Here is a 25,913-nt window from a genome sequence, read left to right as displayed (position 1 = left end):
GGAGAGTCTGACACAAAGCTCTCATGAAACTCGCCAAATTTTTGGAAGACTTCTTGATAGTCCACGAGGAGAAGGTAGTACTGTGTGGACTGGCTATCTAAGAGAGGGAAGAGAGGGAAGAGGGGAATCCAGCCTTGATGCTTCCATTTTGCTATTGGTAATTATTGATATTTCGCCAATCGATCAGAAACAAATTGAACCTACTTTTAGAGAATATACAGGTACAATAATAATGGGAAAATAATGGGAGGGGGACTATCTCTAGTACTTCGCAGCTGCCGCGAGAGTCGTCCGCAAGTGCCGAGTGCTTAGCTCACACCTACCGAAGTGACCGAGGTCAACGGACTCTGACATCGGCAACTTGTGGGGCAGGCTCAGCAGCAGTTAAGCTTTGGGGATCTCGTAGTATTGGAAAACATGGTGGAAATCATGTGATATTTTGCTCTTCTTCTTCTCTATCCATGGATGCTCTCTGCTATCTCCTTCTCCCTTTCGCTCTCTCTCTTCCTCCCCCACAGTGGTGGCCGGAACCATGGAATCAATCCACAACAAATGTACTGCATCTACGCCTGCTGCTAAATGTATTATAATCAAAGAATGATATTCTTTGACGGGAGGATATCAGTTGGAAATATTGCAGCAGGATCTCCAAGTCACCTCATCAGTACTCCGTAGATATCCGTGGATAGTGACTACGTCAGGGAAGCGATGGGACAAGTACAACGATACAAAGATATAAGAAGTTAAAGAATTAGAAATTGACAGCCACAATATCACTAGTTTCTCAAAGTATTAAGCAAAATTTTCGAAAGCCTTTCCGGTTCAAGGTCATCCGCGATCTAGCAATTTGGATTGACGTTTGACGGATACCCACACGATTGTACTCCAACTCACACCATCCAATCTCGTAAAAATTCGACATCAGTATACCGGAGCTTCTTACTTAGCGCTGACCTGGTAACTTTAAGACCAGCCTGCAGGACCCAAGGCCATATGTCTGCCTTTTCCGTTGAATGTCGCGGATTGGGAAAGCCGCACACGGTTTTCCACCTCCAATTGTACCTTTGCACTCCATGTTGGTGTCATCTCGCGATTGTATCTTTGCCATAGCATGGGCAAAAATTGCACATCCTGTGCACAATATTGCCGAATTTCATCCGACATTGGGCGAACATTAAAAACTTCGTAAGAACCTCCAAATTCAGGCGCGAACAATTTCAGCCCAGTTTGCTTGGTAGCTTTCCAAGATGCCTTCTGGCTGTCGCTCATTGGCATATCATACTCAATGCATTTACCTAGTCCACGCACGAGTCTTTTAGAAGATCTGCGCGCTGCAAGCTCCATCAATTGAAGATCTTGCACACCAGATAGTGCGATGCTGAAATGGCTGTAAAGAGCATCCGAATCGTTTCTAACGTCGAAAAAGACCTTCGGAATAAGAGAAGATTCGAATATTTTTCGAAGCGTCGTCCCATCAGCTGCGGCGTGGGAGAATGCCTGGCCTCCCAGCATGTAGACGTCAATCAGATACGTTGATTTAGTTGGTAGGACATATATTTGGAGAATCGAGATTGTCCCATGTCGGGAGAGGTTGATGCCCTCGAGGTCAATATACAAGGAAGGAGGGCTACTTGGCAGGTCCACTAAGTTTTTGATCAATTCATCCAACCCTTCACATGTGTCGACAAGTTGAATGGCCGCCTTTTCCTGGATGGCCGAGCTTTGGAAAGCCGCTGTGAGTGATGCCAAGTCATCTGGCTCGACTGTACCAGATAATTGGCGAGATGTGTGAGCCTGCCCCGTGATAGGTGTCGATCTCATGGGCTCTGCGTTTGGGGAAGACTCCGCAGTAGTGTCTTTGAATCTCAGTACGGTTCGAAAAACCCCTGAGCTGAGCGACTTACTCGACATTTTCATCAACGAAAATTCAGTTCTCTTGATGTAATTGAGATGAAGCGGATGAAACTCTCCAAGTATGAGGATATTGCGCGTGTTGCGATGGAGTCTGATGCGTTGATCAATGCGCGATTTTCAATTGAGATTATTTACGTTTCGGCTTCCACCCGTGGTACAATCATAGGTGATTCGTGGGCTAAACCAACTACTCGTCATTGGCTGATCATATTGGGTAGACATCCGCCATCCATGGCTAAGCCAAATTGGGCCGAGAACTTAGTCCCTGGGTTCAATCCGTGGCTATGGGCTTAACCTTTCAGCCCAACTCACAGCCCGTTACTTCGTATTGGGCCCTGAATTTTCCTCAATAAAGGATGTCCTAACCTCTAACCTTATCGCTATCCATAAATGCTAGTTGATTGAATTAAACGTTTTATGGTGATATTCACGCTGGACGAAGTAAAATTCAGATTTAGAACACAGCGTATTCATCATCTTGTTATACTGGTAATGCATGTTGCAATACACCTACCAGATAACCTTTTCTTAGCGAAGCAAGCCAATTTAGAATGATGGACCCAAACTGTTAACTCGGCTTTATCGATATCTGTTACTTGTAGGTTTTCCGATTTGAAACATCAACATGAAGGAGATCGAGAATGAAATGAACCCCATGATTAGGACCTAGGGAAGCCTCGAGATCTTCAACATGACTACGCGCTTGCTTGTTCAAACGGCTCAATACTTCCCTGCAATATGCGTAGCTTCCCGTTGACTCCATGTACTGCACAGCTCGCATTTTGATCTCATTGTCCTCACTGCGTTGTTTGAGAATATCAACGAGTATCGTGTTCTCAGGCACCGCGTTAATGCTGTGGATGACGGGGTATGAGAACTTGCCCTCTGTCAAATCCTCCATGGATCCTTTTTTCTCGGCATACTCTCCACTCTGGAGATTCATATAATCATCACGAATCTGGAAAATCAAGCCCAATAAATCTATAAGTTTGGAAAGGTCCCTGGGACAAGTCAGCCTCCCATTGACGGGGCAAGTATGAATCTTGGAGTGCATACGTCGTGACCATGCTTTGTGTCTGCATTAATTCCAATGCCAGTCGAAACAATCCTCCCGTTTTATAAATGACCATTCGATGGTATTCCTCTTCAGTAGGACAGACGATGGAATCGCGCCAGTAAAGGTCCATCCCTTGACCCCGATGAAGATCAAGTAGAGCCTGGGTAAAAATGTGGAATGCGCGTGGGTCATTCAATTCTCTCAGTCTCTCTTGCTGGAGGAAATATGCGTAGTTCGCGGAATTGATGGTTTGGGCGACACCGAAAATTTCATGGGCAACAGGATGGCCTCGACGGAGCCTCGACGCATCTTGGATATCATCAACGCTGCGCGGAGAATCAGTAGAGTTTGCAGAATAGATAGACTCAGACAAACAGTAGAGATGCCGTGTGAAGCATGTCAATTATACCCTTGATAATGGCTAGCTTCTCCGGCGGTACCTGGAGCCATTCGTTGAACGCATCTATCAATTTACCCCTGATGTCTTTGCCTGGAATAGATAGTAGATAATCCACTGGTCTGAGGACAATCTGCGTGAGGGAAGAGGGAAATGTCAGAAACTCGAAGCGAGCGGCTCGGTTTCGAAAGGATAAGATATCAAACCTTGTCATATGGCTCCACAACACGGCTGGGTTCGCAGTGTAGCCCCTCCGGCAAATCAGCTCTGCGTGACACAAGGCTCTGCTTCACAAAGCTCCCCTGGAAGCTTTTGAAATTCAGTGTTCTATTCCGGTCTGCAGGCAACGGTCTAAAGCTGCTCAGGAATTCACCGAGGGGAAAATACCGAGAAATGAAGTTGAAGATTTTCGCTGTTATGAAAGAAGCCATGGCTGTTGAATCGAAAAGATTCTTCAGAGCAGTCACAATGCGTCTGCGCCGAAAAAGAAAGAAAGCGATGGGTCAAGAATCTGGATTGAGCATGTTATCATCTATTTGGCTTACGAATGGACACTTCCAAGGCTCTGTACCGCAAAGCTGAGATATTTCCAATGTTTGTGCAGGAAGGCTGAATTGTTCATTGAGAAATCATACTGTACTCGGTATCGCTGCAAGGTGACATAACTGAGTGATGCGATAGAATTCACTACCATGAAATTTAGATGACAGCGTAGAATGCCACGCCAAATTCCAATATTCTCCGCATATCCCGCCGATACACCCCAGCGGGGTCGCGCCGAAACTTTACAGGGCTGCAATAATAGGCCCACACCCTCGTAAATTAATTCCAAGAGATTTCCAAGGTTCAAAGCGAAAGCGGATCTACCCGGATCTGTATCATTTCCGGATCTCCAAACAGGTAAGAGCGCATCTACCGGAACGCATAATCTGCATGACAGTGCATCTCTGTCGACGCAGATAAGATGGATTGCCTTGCATGCGCCAAGCATATATGCAGAATACAAAGCAAAGAAATTTCAATACCCCCTTGGTATATATTACATAAAAACATAAAGACGGATACAGAACAATATATATGACGGTTTGAAGACAGTACAGTCGTACGTGATACAAAACGATATGACATCGTCTCTATGAAACCCTTGTTGAGGCCATAAGGATGCATACCATACCCAAGGTTCCTGTTTTAACAGAAAACTAAAAGACCAACTAGCCTATTACGAGGATTGAAGGAGACTTTCAAGATCATCAAAGATTTATCTATCCATGAAGGAAATGGATCCGGATGACCAAGTGGCCACGGAGTGGAGCACTACGTACGCATTGTAAAGACATGGAAGAGCATTCAACATTGTCTCTCAACACTCAAGCTCGACGCTTTCCAAAAAAGCAACAAAGCAACACTACACGGCCCTATCAAAATAACACCGATCACGAGCAGAATTACCCAAACAATAGTAGACTGGCGGCTTTGTGGACGAACCCTGCGGAGAAACCTGGAATTTGTCCAGATCAGCATTGCTAATGCTGACCAGGTATAGTCCCATTGCAGGAATCGCAAAACACCCCCTTCGAGTGTCGCCACCTGCTGATTTCCCCACGGGCTTGGTGGAAGATACACATGGTGAGATATGTTTACCGACCAGCTAAGCCATAAACACCAAAAGTGTCCTGTAGTCGAGCATGCTAGCGCAAAGATGTATGCTGACTGCAGCTTTCGATATTGAAAATGGCCTGCGTGGCTCACGATGCGAGAAATCCACATAATAAATGTAGTGTATAAGGGCCACCCCTGCCATAGAGCGATGAGCTGCTGCTTAGATCGATATGATATGTGACTTGGGGCCGGGATTGCGGCAAACATCAGCGGGAGGACATAGCCAAGAAACATCGCCAAGGGGAACGAGCGTAGCTGAGGCTCGGATGAAGGCAGGCTTCTATGAGGCTGCATATGCATTCCGGCCAACATCGTGGGAATCACTAGTCCGGGACCAAGACATTGAATTAATGGGCCAGCCACTAAGGCAAGTCTATTGAAAATCATTGAGTCAGCTCATCTCAGCTCTCCGGAGACACCGACAGTCAACCTACTTCACCAGTGCAGTGAATGCATGCTCCGCTCGATGGGTCTCGACCACAAATATCAGCCACATTGGCAGCATTGCACTCGAAAATGCTATCCCGTAAAGCGGCAGTTCGGGGACCCTCGCTTGGAATATTGGCCAAAAGAAGACATTGCATGCTGTAAGAAAACGATCTAATGGATTGATTCCGGTATACATGAAACACAGCTGCCCAGGGAGCCCAGGTAGAGACTTCGAGTTTTTCATATCTGACAAGAGGTCAAGAAAGCCATTTTGGAAAGACTGGTAGTACTTGGTGTATGCTGCAAGCATAGAAAGAAAGAATAAGACTGCCGTTATTCCTCGAGACATTGTGTATCGAATTTAAAAGGTGAGAATACCAAGGTGCCCAGGTGGGAAAGAAGATATCGACAATACTTAGGAGATTCAACAAGAAAGATGTTTAAATATTTGTGCTTTGCCTTGTGATAAGGTATTTCATACCAGGGTTGTAATACATAGAGAAAAATAGAGAGAGATGAATTGTGAAACGCTTGAACGCTCAGAGGTCGCTGATGAATCAACGAGGACTGGAGTGAAGCGAAGTGACGTTTCGTATTTTTCATGTTCTAAATACAAACGCCCAGGGGCCCCGGGCGTATCGGTACCTGACCAAACCCCGTAAATTTACAAACGGTCTTCCTAGGTACTCGAGGCTTCTCGGCTCTCTGCATTACATGTAACATGATCACATAAAATAGAGAAAGGGTCATTCACCTGTAAAATATTCATCATTGTGATATGTCCTGAACATTGATATATAAAATGAGTGTATACAATATCAAATACACAACACCGAAAGATCAATGTCACAAAGCCAGATTTTGTGATCAGCGGAAACGATATAATGAAAATGAGATAAGAATAATTTCAACAGTATCATAGGTTCGAACTGAGGAACGGACCGGAATTGAAAAGCCCAAAAAATCCCCAAAAACTCTTCCCAATGCATGTATAAGCAATGAGTGGGAGAATCATCCATACTGCAATGCGAATATTCCAGCTCCAAAGGCGTTCTTTCTTCCGGTATTTCTCCCAGCCAGCCCCACTGCGTTTGGGTGGAGGTAGGAAGTTCAACATCACACCATCTGCAATGGTTTTGGAGGCCATTTCAGCCGGAAGATCCCCAGCATGAGGTGCGTAGTATCGGCTTAATAACGAATTAATCAAACCGTCTCGAGCTTGAAACCGAACCAAGAAGCGTGAGCTACGATAAATGGAGTAAACCCTTCCATGCCGGATGGCACGGTACTGGTGCAAAAGTGTGTCGATTTGCGTATCGGTCGGAAGTGATGTACCTCCCCATGCAAGCAAATCTCGCAGTAGATTCGTTAATGCCGCTGCATCCTCAATGGCCATATTAGCACCCTGGCCAATGTTAGGTGTCATTTTGTGAACACTGTCACCCAACAGTGCCAAGCGACCATGGTGCCAGGTCTTGAAAGTGTTTTCCTCCAGAGTGGTCATCGAAGCGGTCTCCCGATTCCCCCATAATTGTCCGAAGGTGAGATGTTTATGAAATCGTAAATGCTTCAATTGCTCCGCTGCGACGCGGGTGTCATCTTTGGTGTAGCGGGGGAAATGCGGGTATGTGTACTTTTGGTCCAACTTCTGAATGACAAACCAATACAAGCGCCCATTCTTGCCGTGGATCGTGACGATAGTGACACCATTGAGAATCGAATTCACTTGTTCCCCAGCATTCAACCCCTTTATGGGAGATGAGATGCCAAAGATGCATCGAAATTCCGCTGTGAGATCTGAACCAAATTAGCTTTACAGGAGACACAGAGAATCTTTCAAGTCAGCATACCAGATCTCTCCTGTACTGTTCTTGAGCTTGGGTTGGATTCCTCGCTGAATCTCCAGATTTCTTGACGAACCATGCTGTGGACACCATCTGCACCAATGACCAAGTTGCCTTGATAGCTGGAGCCATCTTCAGTCGTGACTGTTGTAATATTGTCGAGATTCTCAATACTAGTAACTTTTTCCCCGAGACGAATTTTCTCGTGGTGTGGGTACCTGAGATACAAGATCTCCAGTAACTTTTGTCGGTCGAGGAATGCGATAGGGAAGCCAAATCTGTGTCGTATCGAGAGAACCGTTAGACCTAGCCGTTTCGGGGGCAAGAATTAAAGACTCCGCACCTTTCATTGATAATCTTGGGATAAGAGCTGCTAAAGCTAAATCCATCAGCATAGCCAATGGTTGCTGTGCTGAGGGGTTCAGTAAGACTCTCAACGGCGTCATAAAGTTGAAGTTGATCTAACACGCGGGCTCCGTTTGGTAGAATTCCAATTGAAGCTCCAACCTGGGGGGGCAGCGTCCCTCGACTTTTCGAGAACAACATGATCAATACCAGCTCGATGCAAACAGTGTGCCAGTGTTAAACCGCCGATTGATCCGCCGATAATAATCACTCGGAAGTGCGACTCGCTCATCTCGTACAATGTATCGAGATGGTTTGAAATCGTCAATTGCCGGATTGATTGATGTGTAGTTAGCTTGAGGGTAGGAATCTCTGGGGCCATGTGAATTGAATAGAAAGTTTATTTAAGTGATGGACATCCTCAGAATGACTGAAGTAAGATGAGGACTGTGAGATTTCCAAAACAATACATGACCTGACGGTAATGAAAGTATCGTTACAATGTAAAGTATGTACCCAGGCATTCCAGTATTTTACTTCGTTTGTTGTTCATAATGTTCCATTGTCTTTCTTTCCTTTTTTGAAGAGTATTTTTTTTTAATCTTCGCAATCTTGCTCTGTTTTTTTTTTTTATGTCAGGTTGCCAACATGATAAATCACCGAACTAGACTAATGTAGGACCAGCACATAGTAGAGGTATTGGAAATATGTTTTTAGAAAAGACCCCTGGGGCTGTCAGGCACCCCACCCCGTGCCATCTCCCAAAACAGATATGCAACCTTGGAACCCTTGTCCTCTATTGTTTGTCCGCATTTTTCTGAAAACCCGAACCGAGTGCAGGGAAGGGTTTTCGATCTTTCATAAACAATTTTCATGCATTTACGGAGTAGTGTATTTTGGCACACCCAGGAAGGGGCAAAGACAAGGTGACGACCTTGAAGAAAGGACATACAGCAGACAAGACCAACAAACATTCATCGGAAACCCATATTCGCTTCAAAATTTTTTTTTCTTCCGCAGCATTGTAAGACTTGCTTCATGCCGACTGACGTACCAATAGCATACTCCGTATGACGCATCTGTCGTCAGAAAAACAGCCAGACTCCACAGGACAAGAGGGCTATTGAGCCACTCAAAAGATTCTGGCCAGTACTTCCAACGCAGGGCCGCAAATCCCACCGTGCAGCATGAGCCCAGGAAACGAGAAAGCCTTGCTCTTGTCAATATACCTCGCTCAAAAACTTGGAGTGAATATCAATGGGAGCGAATACTGAAGATGACGTACCATAGAGTATAGGAAGCCCCACGGGTGCTACCTCGACAAATGAGCTGACAGAGGCCACCAACACTGAGTAAGAGTTGACACACAACCGCGCCCCAGGAATAGGCTAATGCAGGCCCAAGTTGAGCTGCCAGAGCTAGATGTCCGGTAGTGAATCCTGTGATACCCACAAAGAATATCCAAAGGATGTTTTGCTCAACCAATGGCGCATGACTCCACTCTCGAGGTGAGTATGTCACAGCCGTATAGATGATCATGAAATTGATCAATAGGCCGACTGCAAAAACGCCCAACTCCAACCCACTTTTCGAAGGATAGACAAGGCAGTAAACGGCTTCCCACGCAATGTTGCAACAGAGGGGCATGATGGACATTCCATAGGTACGCTCCTTGAACGATATATAAACCATGCCAATGTAGTTGATGACCCACCCTATGCCCATGCCGAGGACAAAAAGGTCTGCAATTGGTTTGAGATCTTGATACTCCTTGGGAGCTTGCGATACATCGAACCCATCCATTCTGGTTTTCTTAAAGCGAAAGAAAGTATAATGATATGATAAATGCTAATTTTGTATCAAAATTCGCTAAGCCGACCGCTCAGATGTAAGCCTATTTATGGGTTGAGAATATAATGATAGGTACTTCCTATGCCCATACCTACAAGGCCGGGTTTTAATGCAGCTTGATCACAGTATAGTATTCGTATGAATATACCATATGGTCCTAAGTAATCAATGGAATAAACAGGGAATTGATGGCCCACAGCAAGCTCGCTGCATTGAGGCTATGACCCTCGAACAAAGCAGTCACATATGCAGTGAGCTATATCCACCCAGGCACGCTGGTTCGCTTGGCAATTACCCAACGACAGATGCACTGTCGTGGTTTCAAAACCATCATTCTTTTGTATTTCCAGCTGAACAATTGTATCTGGGTAGAAGGGATACGAGTCTCGCTTACCAGCCCCAAGATTCTTGTTTTGTTATTGGACAGAATGCTCGGTTGCTTATCTTCTTCAGTCCTTTCCGAGAACAAAACTTAGGATCCAAAGAGTCAATGAGCAAGTTACACAGCGGAGAGACAATCAAAAATGAATTGTATTATCAATAAATTCGGAGGAGCTGACCCCCAGTAACCTTGGAAGGGAGGCTAGCATGCATAGGCTTGATTCGGGAGTATTGAACGGAGACACCGAATTTCTTTTCTTTTTTTAACAACAAACAAACAAAATAAGGGTCACACACCATTTGATTTTGCAGAGCTGGTTGGATATAACAATGTGTCAGAAGGAATTCTACGGCTTCCAATAAATTCTGCAATTGATTGATTCTTTTTTCTTGTCCGATTTTTCGCGCATCTCACACACTGCCTCTCTTCAACTTGCAGGTCCAGAGTATACCTCAGTATACCATGAGAACTTTTGGAACTATGTTAGATATGGCATTGCAAAACTTTGGCTCGATATTTTGCATGGCTACTCTCATCGGTTTTGTTTATATCCTTGTTGACCGTGTTCATGTTCCTCGGTGGTGGTATATGAAGTCCCAACTGATCGGACAAATGAACCCCCAGCAGCTGACTGAGTTCGAATGCCCTTACGAGTATCTTCGCAATATCTATGGAAAGCATCACTGGGCCCGCTTTGTGAACAAGCTGTCCCCAAAGCTTCGATACGACGACTATCCTAAGTACCTGATGGTGTTAGAGATTATGGACACAATTCACCTTTGCTTGATGCTGGTTGACGACGTGAGAGCCATTTGCTAGGTACTCTATATGCTATGAGCGCAAGTCATACTGATTTGATTGGTCTGAAGATCTCCGACGGAAGTTACTATCGCAAAGGACGCCCCGCTGCTCACACCATATATGGCCCATCAGAGACTGCAAATCGCGCGTATTATAGAGTCACGCAAATAATTGCAAAAACCACCAAAGACTTTCCAAAATTGGCAGTGTGGCTGACACAGGATCTTGAGGATATCCTCGAGGGTCAAGACCTGTCTCTCGTCTGGCGCAGGGATGGACTTGGGGGCTTTCCTATCTCAGCCTCTGACAGGGCCGCGGCATATAGACAAATGGCCTCCTTGAAAACGGGTGCTCTATTTCGACTACTTGGGCACACTGTGCTTGGTGATGACTCTATGGACGAGACATTTACCATGGTTGCGTAAGTGGTACTACCAACTTGGAACATCTGTTTTGAGAGATAAAGTTTTGACCGGTGTACAGCTGGCACTCGCAGTTGCAAAATGACTGCAAGAACGTTTTCTCTTCGGAGTATGCCAAGATGAAGGGGGCAGTTGCTGAGGATCTGTACAATCGTGAGATGACTTATCCCATTGTGCTGGCATTGGATGCACCTGATGGGCATTGGGTATCTGCTTCCCTAAAAAACCCGTCTCCCCAGAATGTTCGCAACGCTCTCAAGGTAATCAGAGGCGACTACGTACGCGGAGTATGCACTGCAGAGCTAGCTGAATCCTATACCCCCGTCAAAGAGTGGCTGGAACTCTGGGGTAGGAAGGAAAAGCTTGATATCAAGAAATGAGACCCTACTGAGGGTGAAAATCGGGCCATTGGAAGGTCAGAGCACCGAGCCCTATCCAGTGTCAAGAACCCCCCCCTCTCTCTCTCTCTGTTTGTTGTTTGCCTGGTTTGTCAGGATCCCCACAGGTATAGATGGCGCAGATGGCGGGAGCTTCTCTCCCTCCCTCTTCTTCTTCTCCTTGTCTCTTCACAATTCTACAAATCGTACATTTTTGCGGTGCTCTCTCGCGATACTCTCTCTCTATCTTTCTCTTCTTTTCTTAAGTATCTTCAGCTCTTGGATATCCAATAGAACCTTGGAAGACCTTATGTCGGAGCCTTGGCTGTCTGGTCTGCCAGGCTCCCTGCAGGTGAATAGCTGACGTAGATCAAGAGAGCTCTCTAGTTCTGCTTCCTCTGTTTGTCTCACGATATACTATAATACCAAATGTATCTGCTCTCTTCTTGATATCTTATCGTCTCCTACCCTTGATTTGAGGAAATAATGGGCATACAAAGCTTGTTGAATCTAGAAACCAATATAAGCATGGCTTTTCTAATGGTAAAGAGAGCTTTGGTGTAAGCTTTGGGTGGGTTAGGCACCGAATTTAGACGTGTTGTAAGGAACAAAGGATCGCTAGCAAGTAATACAGGGCATGAATGTACACGATCAGATGTATAGCTGGAGCTAAGGAGCCCTGGAGAGAAAGAAGAGAGATAAGAGAGTAAAAAGGGGAAGGAAAGAGAAGCAAGAAGAGAGAGAGGAGAGAGGTGAGAGGTGAGAGGTGAGAGGTGAGGGAGGAAGGGAGGACTTTACGCTGGTTCTTTACCTGTGGGGAACCTGAAAATTGGGTAGCCATAAAAGCCCCGATGTGCATCGGTGTGATAGAAAGAAAATATAGGCGAGAATGAAAGCAACGGAAGAAATTGAATTGTATAATCCTAGAAAGACGAAGTAATTTGATATAGAATATTATCATTGTGACCCACGACTTGTGTTATCATGTCCGAGCTCGTGGGAATCAACTCTAGATCGAAGAAGCCCTTCTCTTGATGAATATTGCCGTCGATACATTTGGGACAATTTTATCCCCAATCAGCAAGTTATCCGGTCGTTTTGTTTGATCGGGGGCAAATTTGAACTCATAATCCATCAAAAACCGACTGAGTACCAACTTCATTACGAAGGATGCAAAAAATCTCCCGGGGCAAGCATATCGACCTAGGCCAAAATGCATGTGCTGAGAACCCGTGCTCACAAACCCTGAGGTTTGGGCATTTTGCTTCGTATAGCGGAATGCATCAAAAGCTGCCGGGTTTTCAATCACGTCGGGATCACGCGAAATGGGACCCGACGCCATACATATATGAGTCCCTTTGGGAAGAAACAGTCCATCAGATAAAGTCAGATCCTGTTTCACGACGCGGTGGAAGGAGACTGAAGTTGAAAATCTGTTAGTTGGTCTTCATTATTCCATACTGCGACCGCCAACCACTCACGTTCACCAGGAGGGTTGAACCTCTGTGATTCTTTCAAGAAGCTGTCCATAATCTTGAGATTGTTGAGGTTGGCTTGGGAAATGCTTCCCCATTCGGGAAGTTGGGTCAAAACCTCGTCGAGTAACGGCTTTTTCCATTGCGGCATCACTAGAAGGTCGTACAAGATATGGGTCATACTCATTGCGCTGGTATGGACGACGGCCATACTTGTCAGGCCAAGCAGCCGATGAGCCAGATTGGAAGGTTGTGACTCTGTCTCCGTCTTTGCCAGGTCCATCATCCACTGAAGAAAATCATCAGGTTTTTTATAATGAGGGTCGGAGGTTGCCTCCATATTTCGGCGCTTGGCAATCAGAGGACCGAGAAGTTCGCTTTGAATGTATGACAGTTGCTTGTCGAGGCGTCGACTGCTGGGAAGCATCCGTCCGACTATGGGATGGAGAAAGCCAGGCACAGGGCGCATCAAGGCAATGGTTAAGAATATGTTCTTGGTGTACTCGATTGAAGCTTCAATCCATTTTTCCTCGCGACACAGCTCATCGCCGATGAATATGCGAGCACCCACCCGAGCAACGAGACGAAGGAATACTTCGTATGAATTGATTGCAACAAAGCGATCTGCAAACCACGAGTTTAGCGTCTAACTTAAGTATATATAGGAAATCAAGGTTGAAAGGATTGCAGCTCTCTCATCGACTCTCGATCTATTATGAGGTGCCGACTCACCCTCACAACTCGGCAGTTCGACTTGGAACGCATATTCCAACTCGGAGGTAATTCTCGGGATGAGTCTCCCTAGATAACAAGTCAGCACGTCGAAATAAGATCAGACAAGAAAATATAATTAATTCGAAAAGAACACAGGAAAGTTTTCTCACCGATTGCCGGAGTCAATCGCTTTTGTATCGTCTCGGTGTGCAGGTGGCTGTCTGTCAGAATAGTCGTGTATTCGCCAACATGATCCTGATCGCTCAATATATCAGTATTCAGACAAATTTGACAAGGTGATCACCCAAAACTAACCGAAAATGTTGCCTCCAGGGCATTCAAGGTTGATGCCGGCAATTGCCGAAGTTCTTCGACATACTTAGTTGGGAGAACAACAAGGTCTCCATCAGGCTTTAAAATCTTATAACCAGACGCTTTGTACTACCTGGATGTCAGTTGCACCCTTTGACAAACTTGTGGCACATGTTAAACTCAGACCTTAGCATATCCACCGTAGATTACGGATGGCGCGTAGGAATTGAAAAGCAGACGACTGAAGATTTCTGGAAGCCAAGGGCTCACAAACTTGATTGTGGGAACCTTGACATTTGTTTTGTAGGTAGGCTTTGGAAGAAGAGCATAGATAAACAGTACGAATACTGCCATTTTCAAAAGAATGCCTGATTCTTCGTAAAGGTATTCGACGGCACTTGAAAGAGGGACGTTCATGATGCTTGTTGTTGCATGAGCGCAAGACAGGAAAAAATCAGAGAGAATTGTGGTCGTGAGAAAAATATATGGGTTTGAATAGGCAAAAAATAAAATCCGATTTGTACCATTGAGATAGGCGTTTATAGTCAGAGCAACAATATGCGATAGGTATAGAGAACTTCCATGTACATGTCAGATTTGCCATCATAGATAGGCCGGAAGACACGGAATGCCCAGGTGATTGATTACTGGACCCTGATCATAACTAGCAGGTGTACCGGTCTGTATTCAAGGTGGGTCTTACGTCCAATTCCTGCATGCTGCATGCGCCTCGTTCTTAGTGAATGATGCCCACCTGGGCAGGTGTATCTTAAAGCGTGGTGATTTCCGATCACTTTCGGCAAATAAAGCGTGTCGGTGTTGCGACCGACTCGGCTAGAGGGCATAGCAGAACTTCGCGATTGCGAAGACTCGTCAAAAGGAAACACAGTTCTCGGCGCCGTTGTCTGCGCGCGATCTGAAGTTTTGATTGGCCTGGAGTAATGCGCGGTGACGTAGGTCCCAAAGTTGTATTTGTAGAGGGCAAAGGGGGGGAGAATAACCAACCGTCTGGAGCCACTGGGTCGAAATGAAAACAGTGAAGAACAACTACACAGCTAGACTGTCAAAGTAATGTAACTTGAGATGGTTTATTTTCCTTCAACGTGGGCAGCTGGCCTAATGGTAAGGCGCTTGATTTCGGCTCAAGAGATTATGGGTTCGATCCCCATGTTGCTCTACAATTTCTTTTTTTCTTTTTTTGTGCGTTACCTGTTCTTTTCCTTCACTACGAAGTTCACACCCAGAAGCTTTGGATTAAGGGAATCGGGCACTGGCGACCGTGGAAAAAGGTGATTATCCCCATCAGGGTGCGACCTCTCCCGGCCTCCAGGGGCCAAGGTCCCTCATTGCACAGCGAAACAAACAGACAAACCTTGGAAAGTAACCATTCAAAACACCGATTCCTCTCCCAAGGTTGGTTATGAAATCTAGAAATGACCACCGCCCAACTTTGGAAAGAGAATCTTGGAAGTCAGTCACTTTGCATCGGGCTCTGTTACAACTGCGTTGTGGCATTGGTTGAGTTACCCAGGTGGTGTTTTTATATATAGCTGTGAGGAAATGATACGCGCCTTTATTCCAAGGTTGTGTGTACCTTTTGGTCCAGTGGTTAGCGCGCCTGAGTTGAGCTCCTAACAGGTTCGCGGTACTTTGATCGTGATTTAAAGTTGTCCAGGCCCCATGTTAGCATATCGGCCCTTCGAATACAAAATTGTGTGGGGATAAGGCACAAATCAACCCTATACGGGAAGGGGGCGAGTGATATGGAGCTGGCATAAACTCCACTGACACTCTCGGGTACCGTATCCACTTCACTTTACTCTCATTATTTTCATTTCTCCTTTCATCACAAGTCAACATTTACCTAAGCCCAAGCGTTTGAAACCATCCGATGGCTGACCGTAACACATACCTGACCTACAAGCGCGACCAGAGTCGCCTTGTTTATTGGATCCTCCAAACCTCAGCTGAGATCACTCAGCAACACCCATCAGAGGCTGCTACAGCCATCAACTCCACTGGAGTGGTGTCTTTGACCACACTCCAGTCCCTATCGGCTCTGATAGCCAAACATCTCCACCCGATTCCGACAACGATCTTTCGGCTTTTTGGATCGATCATTGATGCCAGAAAGAAAACACATGACATCTTCTTGAAGGTCGCCACATCGGCTCAAGAATCAGAAATCCAAAAAAGCAACGAATCCCACAAGCACTGGATCGATGGCCTCACTATCGCGTTCCATGCCCTGGGAGGGAAGCTCTGGGTAGCAGAGAAGAGTGCCCGCAATGATGTGCCCGACGGAAACGACGAGGAAATCATCTTTACATACATGTTCTTCGACGTTAAACCTGGACAACAATACAAAGGCTGAGGTCCAAGAAGGCATGACCGCCAACGGCAGTGACGATGGGGTGACTGATGTTGCTGCACAAGCCAGCTTTGATACCCCAACAAAGAGACCGAAGCGAAAGCCACACAAAAAGACGAAACATGGCAAGAAAGGCAAACATCCAAAGAGCGAGAGCACGGCAGCTGATAGCGCCGATGCTTCCAATTTGAAAAAGCTGCCGTTAGAGAGCTATCGGATTATCGAGGACGAAAGCGGCACTCCTACCGACTATTTGATGGCTGTCTACTCGCTGCTTCACCAAATGATGGAGATGCGTCATCACCTCTAAGGTGTTTGGCGCCAAGTGGCTTATCACGGCCTGAACAGCGCTGTAGCAGCTAGCATGTCCAATGTCGCTATCGGTATGATCAAGGATACCCAATCACAGATCTTTGTCGATTTCCCTGATCGTGACTCTTTCGAGACCATTGTGCAGACTCTTACACTTGGAAACCCCGACAAGACACGAGTAAGCATTCACATTGAAGGTACACGAGAACATACTAGTGGAACGCATGAAGTGTCACATAAGTTTGACATGGATGTGAGAGAGGAGCTCTTTTTGCATGGGTACCAAGATCTTCTCGATTTCGTCACCGACTATCAGAAAACCCGCACTGGAAACCCCACAAAAGCCATGCAGAAAAGGATTCGAGCTTGGGATCCAAACTTGAATCTTACAGAGGCCAGCCGACAGGAGCGCCTGAAGTGGCGCCGGACATACACCATTAACTGGCTGTACGACATGGTCAACGTTTACTCCTCAGTTGTGGTCCAACACCGGACAGAACAAAAACAGAAAATTCCGCTCGAGCAGGTAAACTGGTCGCGGGACGGACCGTGGGGCAAGCACCGACGCTTATTCGGCATAAACGAATTTGCTGGGAATATCACACATCTGGCCATGCAAAAGGCTGGAACGGACATCCGGGCGAAAATCTTGCCCCACCATGTCTTCCAGTCACAATGCATGGTAGACTCTCTGGCTGTGTCTCGTGGTTGGTCGGTAGGCACCCTCATCGGCCATGTGGTAACCTCTCCTGCGTCGGACTTCAGGCCCTGACGCGATGTTGATATCTTCATGGACCGAGAGCATAAAAGGAAGACGATCGGTATTCATCACTCGATCCAGGTTTTGAAACAACTGTTTGACATGGATGCAATTCTGCATGGTGATCCCAAGCGCAACACCTCTTTCACGGATCTCGTGGCTCACCTGCACGATGACTTCTCCAAGTGGCTTGGGGAAAGCCTGTACAAAGACGGCTTGGTGGGAGTCCCCCCCGTCGCGGTTCTCTGAAACTAACAGCAATGGACTATGGGAGTATTCCCCGTTTCTGTGTGGTGCTGGTTTATCAGAAGCACTTGAGCTGTCATATGGTGCTGCGATGCTCATTTGGGACACTGTTCCCGAACCGATGTGCATTATTCACATTCATAACATGTTGGTCAAGAAGGGTCTCCTCAAGCGCAGTGTGGGGATTCGGCACAGCATCACGGAAATATTCAAAGAGTGCATATTCAGTGGTGAAGTTCCTTCCTCTCACTTCTCCGCAGCATTTGAGCATCAAGTCGGCGGTCTCACTTCGCGTCGTGAGGGGTTCGGGAACCGGGCCCGAAGACTGCACGTTGCGAGCGACGCAACGAATCTTATCGATAATCTTGATACCAGCGGCAACCATTTTTTCAAACTAAAATCTATCCTACAAATTTACAAAGCAAAGAATATCGAGGTGAAGCCAAGTGGAAGAAATGATATCATTTCTAGAAACTTTATTACTTAACTGGGTTGCTTGATAAATACATGAACACTACATGGAAAGCCCAACCCCAAAAGTAGTGCTCCACAAGCCCTATGAACGCCAGCCGTCATGCCAAAACTATCATTCGACTCAGCCGTATTTGGAACAATGCAATTTTCCCCGAAAGTGCGGGACAATAGTTCTCTCATCGATGTTTTGGCGCGGGAAGCTCGAATGGCCCGGAATAAATCGGCTGCGATGGCACCTCATAGACCTTGGGATCTTGGCCAAGCTCTGCCATGTAGTGAGAAGGTTGATATGCAAGCTCATGTGCGGTTTGCGGCGTATATTTGGTTGCCACAGGGTTCTTCTGATGCCATCGTCGTCGATTGTACCATGTTGCAACCAGCGCGATGAGAGCGCATGCAACGACTGCTCCAATAACAGGTCCGGCAATCCATGCTCTTGATGGCTCGGCTTGTTGGGAGTTCGTATCGTCTGTTGAGATGGCAGTGGTTGCCGTGGCCGATGGCCCAGAGACCGAAGCTGTGTTTCTTGCGACCGATCTCGTACTAGTAACTTCTGAGGCTGTCGTGGTGGTTGTCTGAAAGTCGGTTTCTTGCCAGCGAATAAAAACGGCCTTGGCGTTTATTCCACCGGAAGTTGTTATGCTGGTCACTGAATCACCATCGCTGTACGTCCATACATGATCCGGATCTTTGTTGTCCGAAAAACATCGATTCGCCGTATACCACACCAAATTGTTATTCGATTGGGCGGTGTACCTCCTAAAAAATTAATGGTTGTTAACGAAATTCGGGGCTAGAAGCATGGCGAGTACGGGGACTCACGATGGACAGCAGGCTGCCCGAGTCTCAGTATTAGTCCCAAGACTGATTGTCGTCGCACTGGCTATTGAATAGCCGGACGGGCATACGCCAGGTGAGTAGTAGAAATCGGTCGTCGCTTGATAGCCAGAAGGGAAGCAACTACTCCAGTCTGTTGGCCCCTGGCTGAAGAACCAGCCTGATAGCGGGCCTGTGACTGAAGTTGTGAAATAGTATGAGCCCGTCAGATACTCAACCCACCATGTCTCGGTAGTGCAAGCTGCTGGCGGCGAGAACGTTGTGGTGAGAGCCAATGGAGTGGTAGCTGACATATTTGCGGCTAAAGATCCAGAGGAAAGGAAGATTGAGAGGCTCACAAGAAGCAGAAAGGTATTGGGTATGTGGGGCAGTCTGGGTTTTAAAGCGTTAGCTCTCCATCTTGATGGGCCTAAGATCACGAACTGGTCTTTAGTACGGAACACAGTGACTGAAATGGACATTACTATTTCTAGACATCCTAGGGCTTCCATGCACGATGTCGGGTGTTGATAGAAAACGCCATTTTGTCCATTTCTTTATTCGCCAGTCTGACCCGTACAAAATACCAAAAAACATTAACTCTGTTTACAAACAAATCACATAATTTAACAAATATGTGAAGGCGATGGGCGCTAAACCAGCAAGAAAAGGGGGCCAAAATGATATTACAGTACGGAGTACGGAGTTCCTTTCTAGCTTTTAAACCAAGCTACGAAGTAAGAGACCATGTGAAAACAACGAGACGAGTGTTATGATGAGGGCAATCATTCCATAATCCTGCTCCTTTCTCGGATGATACAGTATCCAGATGAGGATGTGGAGAGGTTTTGGATAGAAGAATAAATCTGTATTTTCATCTTTCATACGGAGCACTAAGCATATCGTGAGGCGTCGGTGGGTGCTTATGTAGAACATGCGAGTCCCTAGTTAGTGCATATAGCCAGGAACACAAAGGCCGACTGCGGGTACCAATGATGGTCGTTTCAAACGTCAATTGGTTCACGAGATATGGGATGGCCTTAGCACGAGAATCCCCACCCCTCTGTTGATCCCGTTGCCGGAATGGGACCGTGGTTCTGGCAGCGGACCGGCCCTGTCTCCACAATCCCCGGCTGCCATATCAAGTCCATCGTACGGAACAGCAGCGCCGAAAGTTTATTCCAGTTTGATTGCATACGTAAAGGGCTCTGGTGCTTCAATACGGGTGCAATCGTGGACCTTGCTCCCCAAAACTGGGGACGTCACCGCCCTTGTTGCTGCGGTAAGATAAGAGCTACTGTACGGACTACTCCGTAATTGACAGGGTTGTCGTAGTAGTGCGCGCGAAGAATTACAAGGGGTATCTAATTTGCCGTGTGATATGTGACAAATTGTGCTGGTCGAGTCATGAGCGGCAGGTATTAGTCGGTCCCACTCGAGTGCGGAAATAATGATAGGCGGACTGTATCTACAGAGTAAGCTAGGACGCGAACGAAGTGGAGTCACGAAATTTGCCAGTTTCGCTTGAAAGCCCGATCTCGGCGTTGGAGCGTTTCAAAGTATCAAGTCCATCAGAGACCATGCGCAGTACGGAGTACCCGAGGTGAGCCTCACATTTCTTACGGAGTAGAAGGTGAAAAGTAAACAAGCAAAAGTAAGCAACCATCAAAAAGCCAAACGTTGAGAGCCGTGGATGCCGGAACCCGCTGATTCGGCCACTTGGCCCGGGGCCATGTCCCGCGGCTCTTGGGAGTTACCGTCCCTTCCGTACGGGATACTCCATAAACAGGTTGTATACACCGAGTGATCCTAAAACAAACACCAAATACCATGGAAAATTGAAAATCGAATCCGTGTGCCGCGCTGGCAACATTCCCGCCCCATTTTCTGTAGCCGCCGTGACGTTGAGGTCCCGAGCCCCATGCCGATCCCCACGAGGCCCACTCCAAAAAGCCCGCGATTGAGTTCGCGCCCGCAACTTCCTCTTCCCTCTTTCCAGGCGCTTCGCAGTTTCGGGGATGACTGCGCGCAACAACATGGTACATACTGTTCTTCGAATCCGACCGTGGGTAATGACTCGCTTTCAATCCCTACATGCTGGCATCATGGCTATCCTCGACACTTTTCGGGCAGGGCCCTGGAGTCCACCAAATTACCAGCTGCTTGATGGAGCTCGAGAGAAGTCATATAACTATTACAATCGCACAACCAAGAGAACTTGGACCGTGGCTGGCTCGCTAGTAGCAGTCATCTTCTTCATCTGGTGTTTCCCGTTATTGCCGACATCCTTCACTCGCATTGCGGATGAACGACTATGCGATCATCCCATCATCACACTTGTGTCAAATGCCAGGGAAACATTCAATCAAACGTTGACGCGTCAATCGAAGTCCTTAGACGAGGCGGTGTTGGAATACCGTCGACGGTACAACATGCCGCCGCCGCCCCACTTTGACAAATGGTACGAGTTTGCGAAGGAGCGCAATACGATGTTAATCGATGAGTATGATGCGGTATACCACTCACTGCTCCCGTTCTGGGGGCTGTCACCACATACAATTCGGTCGCGTGTCAGAGAAGATCTGGGTTTCGATAACGTGGTGATGGGGATTTCGATACGCAATGGCGAGGCTATCCACTTGGGCAATGGCCAGGGAAATTTCCAACGCGATGCCGCGATGAAGCAATTTGGCAAATTCGCGCAATGGTTGCCAGACATGGATCTCGAATTCAATGTTCATGATGAACCACGCGTCGTGGTGCCTCATCAAGACCTGCACCGATTGGTGCTCAAAGGCCGTGCAGCGCAGGCTAACCTGAGCCGCAACCCGTTGTTAGATGCTTTCTCAGGCAACAATGATACTGCGGAGCCCATACCAGAAATCCTGACAACTAGATTTCTCAACATCGAAAAACAAGAAACTTGGCTCTACTCACGATTATCGTGCCCTCCCGATAGTCCGACTATGGACCTCGATGGCAGTGCGCCCGACAATACTAGTGCTTTTGCCATTCAACCTTTGGGGTTCATCTACAATCAATCCGCATCTAGCGATATCTGCAACAGTCCATCTATGCATCGTCGGCTTGGGATTTTCGAGTGGCCAAATGCCTTCAAGCTCACAAACGAGCTAGTTCCCATGTTTTCAATGTCGCGTCCGTCTCTTTTTCAGGACATACCCATCCCTTCTCCGTGGTATTATGAAGAGGTCGGAGGCTATGAGCCAGAACCAGATATTTCATGGGAGTCAAGAAGAAGACAGCTTTACTGGCGAGGAACCACTACAGGTGGACATAGTCATGGTGGATCCTGGCACAACCTACAGCGACAGCGGGTCATCGCCTCACTAGAACGAAAGTCGGGACAGCAGATTCTCGAACGCAATCAAGACTCTACTTGCAGCATCGGAGGCGATGAAGGATGGAAGGCCCGCGAAGCAAATCAAACCGAGCTCGCTGACTACTTCAACGCCCACTTTGTTGACATTGTCGATTGCGAAGAAGACTGCGACGATGAGTGGGAATTCTTCGATGTGGTTGATCGCGAAGACCATAGCGAGGCATGGAACTACCGATATCTATTAGATATGGACGGGCATGCCTACAGTGGGCGATTCTACGCATTCATGCGTAGCAAAAGCGTTCCACTGAAGCTAACATTTTTCCGGGAGTGGCATGAGGAACTACTGATCCCGTGGGTACACTACGTGCCGCTGAACAAAGATGCCAACGAGATACCCGAGATTATTCGCTTTTTTGAGCAAGATCCTGCTGGCCAGGTTATCGCTCAGAGAATTGGCGAAGAAGGTCAGGATTGGGCTGCGAAGGTCCTCCGCAATGATGATATGGATGTTTATATGTTTCGCCTTATGTTGGAGTACGCTGTCTTCTTTCTTTCTTCTTATGTGTCTGTCTTTCTTAATGCTAACTATGCGATCGCAGATATGCCCGTGTGCAAGACCATCAACGAGAGAGCCTGGGTTTCACTTTGCCGGGTCCAACAGTTAATAGCTCGACCTGAGACATACATCGGGATCATGTACAATTGTATTAGTATCGCCATCCTGAATTCAGTACATAACGAAGAAACAAAAATCCAAGAAAAATAGCTTGGAAGCAAGAAATCCATGAATAATAATGTGTGGTTGAGTTGTTCGAATAAATTCTCCAGCGGGCAACATCTAAACGCTTGCTGGGATCAACGATCTTTTGACCTCGGGGGGTGGCGTTGTTTAGACAGCAAGTCAAACCAAAAGAAGAGGGTATTCCAATTGATCGGAACGGCGATTTTTGCGCGTACTCAGTCTCCCAGCTCTGCTTGGGACTTCAAAGCCAGCCTGGGTTCATCACCAAGGGGCATCAGCTTCACCATCATTTGCTCCGCTACTTCCTCCATCTGACCAACCCTTGCGCACGGTATCTCAGCCTCCCTTTTCTCCATATCGTCCAGACCGTGAAACAGGACAGCCAGGATTGAGCTTTTCCAAAGATCCAGCCTCTGGGCACGGTTGATCATCATGGTCAATATGAAAAACACCACACCCATGACTGTGAGTACCGCGGGAAGGATGATCCACAGCCAGTTCGCGCTGACATATACCTCGGTTCCCATCATAGTCCCAGCCACCGTGTCATTACTACCAGCTAGCCCGGCCTTGGTAAACGAAGCTGCGACATTCCTCATGACAACATCCAGCCCCGTGCGAACAATCTTTGGTACATTCGGGTTACCAGACCCAAGACTCGACCCGACTTGGAAAGAGAACCACGTCGCGGACGCGTTATCCATCGGTAAAGAATTGGTGACTTGACCAGAAAAGTAACCATTCAGTGAATAGTAGCTTGCCTGGCAAAATGCAAACTCGGATTGATTTGCCCAGGTCGTCGCGGTGATGTTTGGGACCGGGACTGGTTCGTCCTTGCCCGGTTTCCAACACATTGCATACTGCGGACTTATCCCTGGGCCCCTCCACACATGGCCATAGTCAGGGGCAGATATGTTGGTCGAGGCGGTGCCATTGGTCACGGTGATCTGATAGGTCCGAGAACAGAGCGCGAGCGCACACTGTTTGACCGTGGTCTTGAGCGCATTCGACATATTGCGCAGTGGGGCCAGCCCTGCTGTGTCATTTTGAGCCAAGAGAATGTGCGCATGCGAAACCACATACTGTGGATTCCTGAATACCGGCATAAGTGTCATTGCTGATGTATTTGGTGAGTGTATATGGCGTCCAAACGATATCCTGTGGAAAGGACACGTATATGGAATCGCTGATGTTGCCATACTGCTCGACAGAAACTGAAAAGAATCCTCTCTGTCCATTGCCATTGTAAATATTACATGACGCATTATAATCCCCGGTGGTGCTAGCATTGAGCTGCAGTGAGTCGCATATCAGAGTGGCATTGCTAGTCACGTCTTCGCATTGGCTGCACATGCCAATAGATTTAAATTCGGGCCATGTGCAGTTGCCAGATGGACAAGATGGAGCCACTTCAAAGTCATGGGACCAGGCCCCGGTAAAAGCAACATCTTGCATATTCATTCCCAGCGCGTCTGGGATGAGATTAAATGCCTGCTTCGCTGCTGCGCGCTGAGTACCGGTGGCAATGACTGTCGGTCTCAGCGGGTAAACCAGGATCTGTTGCATGAAGGGGTCGATAGCCAAAGCGCAGACCAGCACGATTCCCCCAAAGACACCAACGATGCTCCGCGGTGCTGGAAAGTCATGATCAACGAGCCCATTGGACCGCGACTAGCGCTGTCGAATAATTGCATATCGCCGAGTTTTCGCCTTTCGTCGCCTTTGTAGAACCACACCCATTTCAGTTGTCCGATGCATTCCCCGACCACGAACAGCAGTGCGGACTTGGATGCTGTTGTCAATATCGAGACTATCGCGTTGAGTGTGATCCCGTAGTGGAGCGCGGGTCGGGTCTTCTGGTCGTAGACTTGAAGTACCACAACTATAGCGATAAAGCATAGCACACTGAATATGATGGCGATGCCCTCGGACGTCCATGTGTCTGGGATGATATTCCTCCGAGCGGACAAGTTGCCCTGCTGGATGTTTGTGGGCGGAGAGTAAGATGTGCCTTGGGACGGGGATGCTCGGTCCTCCAAATTTTCTGGATCATCTCTAGACCTTTGGGAAAGGGGAGTCTCCGGCCAGGGGTTGGAGTGAGCGCCTTCGATGCTGGATCTGGCGAGGGGCTCGTAATCTGACACCTGGTCATGTTCCCCGGCGAAAGGATGGCGGGTAGCCATTCAAAGTCTTGGTGTTATCTAGTGATCTCGACCTCAGTAACCAAAAGCACACAAAATGCACTGAGTGAACGATTAAACAAGCTTTTATGCACCCAAGACCTAGGTTCGTTGTTGCTCAGCCCCAGCCCTGAGCGGGGCAAGATGTATCGAAGTCGAAGATTTCTTTGGTTTTGTTTGAAAAAAAAACGCCTTGCGCTTTTTTCAGCCTAGTGGCCACGTCAAGTCATCTTCATCCCAGTCGATGGTCAGCTCGCATGTTTCGCGCAAACCTGCGCTATTTTTGGGGCTCCGTCCTGTTTATGTGAAGAGTGCCAAGATCACCAATGTTAAACGTCTGACTTTCAATTAATCACATATGAGGAGCTAATGCTCAAACTCGAATGAGAGCTTAATTAACAGCCCACTCGGCTCTTTTTGGGTATGTCTTCAGTCAGGCTCTGGGATTCATAAAATACAAAACATACAGACTGGGGTGTTACAATACTGATTACAGCCTTTCGTATCTCAAACTCGCTCTTCCCTCTCTTGCTTGCAATACTCGCAAATCTCTAACAGTTCTTGGAAGAATTTTCTGGAACAACATTATCTCTTGTGATAGCACATTTACTGAGTATATGATACATCTCCCTCGGTGTGCAACATGAAAACCACCCTTGCTGTCCCTCCAGTGCATGAGGGCTGAGAAAC

The 25,913-nt window shown here is 47.2% G+C and overlaps 12 protein-coding genes across 12 annotated transcripts; 5 read left to right on the top strand and 7 right to left on the bottom strand.

The window, feature by feature from the left end:
- Nucleotides 1–963: 963 nt before the first annotated feature.
- N7506_006443 (uncharacterized protein) lies at nt 964–1,821 on the bottom strand (the record flags this gene model as incomplete). The annotated part of the gene is made up of 1 exon (XM_056955736.1): nt 964–1,821. The coding sequence occupies one exon, from the start codon at nt 1,819–1,821 to the stop codon at nt 964–966; it is 858 nt and encodes a 285-aa protein (XP_056810070.1).
- A 685-nt stretch (nt 1,822–2,506) lies between these two features.
- N7506_006442 (FAD/NAD(P)-binding domain-containing protein) lies at nt 2,507–7,846 on the bottom strand (the record flags this gene model as incomplete). Its single annotated transcript, XM_056955735.1, has 6 exons — nt 2,507–2,915; nt 2,971–3,297; nt 3,347–3,501; nt 6,478–7,253; nt 7,307–7,578; nt 7,644–7,846. 6 exons carry the CDS (start codon nt 7,844–7,846, stop codon nt 2,507–2,509), a joined length of 2,142 nt encoding a protein of 713 aa, XP_056810069.1.
- Nucleotides 7,847–8,899: 1,053 nt separating this feature from the next.
- On the bottom strand, nt 8,900–9,448 carry pyr4 (meroterpenoid cyclase pyr4; the record flags this gene model as incomplete). Its single annotated transcript, XM_056955734.1, has 1 exon — nt 8,900–9,448. One exon carries the CDS (start codon nt 9,446–9,448, stop codon nt 8,900–8,902), a length of 549 nt encoding a protein of 182 aa, XP_056810068.1.
- An 892-nt stretch (nt 9,449–10,340) lies between these two features.
- Nucleotides 10,341–11,481, top strand: N7506_006440 (uncharacterized protein; the record flags this gene model as incomplete). Its single annotated transcript, XM_056955733.1, has 3 exons — nt 10,341–10,679; nt 10,748–11,100; nt 11,163–11,481. 3 exons carry the CDS (start codon nt 10,341–10,343, stop codon nt 11,479–11,481), a joined length of 1,011 nt encoding a protein of 336 aa, XP_056810067.1.
- A 1,006-nt stretch (nt 11,482–12,487) lies between these two features.
- On the bottom strand, nt 12,488–14,396 carry N7506_006439 (cytochrome P450; the record flags this gene model as incomplete). The annotated part of the gene is made up of 6 exons (XM_056955732.1): nt 12,488–12,897; nt 12,960–13,577; nt 13,686–13,754; nt 13,838–13,922; nt 13,983–14,108; nt 14,166–14,396. The coding sequence occupies 6 exons, from the start codon at nt 14,394–14,396 to the stop codon at nt 12,488–12,490; spliced, it is 1,539 nt and encodes a 512-aa protein (XP_056810066.1).
- A 1,474-nt stretch (nt 14,397–15,870) lies between these two features.
- Nucleotides 15,871–16,353, top strand: N7506_006438 (uncharacterized protein; the record flags this gene model as incomplete). The annotated part of the gene is made up of 1 exon (XM_056955731.1): nt 15,871–16,353. The coding sequence occupies one exon, from the start codon at nt 15,871–15,873 to the stop codon at nt 16,351–16,353; it is 483 nt and encodes a 160-aa protein (XP_056810065.1).
- A 13-nt stretch (nt 16,354–16,366) lies between these two features.
- Nucleotides 16,367–16,660, top strand: N7506_006437 (uncharacterized protein; the record flags this gene model as incomplete). The annotated part of the gene is made up of 1 exon (XM_056955730.1): nt 16,367–16,660. One exon carries the CDS (start codon nt 16,367–16,369, stop codon nt 16,658–16,660), a length of 294 nt encoding a protein of 97 aa, XP_056810064.1.
- Nucleotides 16,661–16,714: 54 nt separating this feature from the next.
- On the top strand, nt 16,715–17,434 carry N7506_006436 (uncharacterized protein; the record flags this gene model as incomplete). The annotated part of the gene is made up of 1 exon (XM_056955729.1): nt 16,715–17,434. One exon carries the CDS (start codon nt 16,715–16,717, stop codon nt 17,432–17,434), a length of 720 nt encoding a protein of 239 aa, XP_056810063.1.
- A 310-nt stretch (nt 17,435–17,744) lies between these two features.
- N7506_006435 (uncharacterized protein) lies at nt 17,745–18,053 on the bottom strand (the record flags this gene model as incomplete). The annotated part of the gene is made up of 1 exon (XM_056955728.1): nt 17,745–18,053. One exon carries the CDS (start codon nt 18,051–18,053, stop codon nt 17,745–17,747), a length of 309 nt encoding a protein of 102 aa, XP_056810062.1.
- Nucleotides 18,054–18,318: 265 nt separating this feature from the next.
- Nucleotides 18,319–19,272, bottom strand: N7506_006434 (uncharacterized protein; the record flags this gene model as incomplete). The annotated part of the gene is made up of 2 exons (XM_056955727.1): nt 18,319–18,901; nt 18,965–19,272. 2 exons carry the CDS (start codon nt 19,270–19,272, stop codon nt 18,319–18,321), a joined length of 891 nt encoding a protein of 296 aa, XP_056810061.1.
- Nucleotides 19,273–20,994: 1,722 nt separating this feature from the next.
- Nucleotides 20,995–22,979, top strand: N7506_006433 (uncharacterized protein; the record flags this gene model as incomplete). The annotated part of the gene is made up of 2 exons (XM_056955726.1): nt 20,995–22,835; nt 22,901–22,979. 2 exons carry the CDS (start codon nt 20,995–20,997, stop codon nt 22,977–22,979), a joined length of 1,920 nt encoding a protein of 639 aa, XP_056810060.1.
- Nucleotides 22,980–23,258: 279 nt separating this feature from the next.
- N7506_006432 (DUF3176 domain-containing protein) lies at nt 23,259–25,226 on the bottom strand (the record flags this gene model as incomplete). The annotated part of the gene is made up of 3 exons (XM_056955725.1): nt 23,259–24,125; nt 24,196–24,677; nt 24,710–25,226. 3 exons carry the CDS (start codon nt 25,224–25,226, stop codon nt 23,259–23,261), a joined length of 1,866 nt encoding a protein of 621 aa, XP_056810059.1.
- Between the last annotated feature and the right edge of the window lie 687 nt (nt 25,227–25,913).

The sequence above is a fragment of the Penicillium brevicompactum genome (assembly GCF_028827555.1).
Source record: "Penicillium brevicompactum strain IBT 35665 chromosome Unknown utg000005l_segment0_segment0, whole genome shotgun sequence".
Classification (NCBI taxonomy): Eukaryota; Fungi; Ascomycota; class Eurotiomycetes; order Eurotiales; family Aspergillaceae; genus Penicillium; species Penicillium brevicompactum.
Note: the sequence above shows the minus strand (reverse complement) of the source record. Positions and strands in the feature narration are given on the sequence as shown.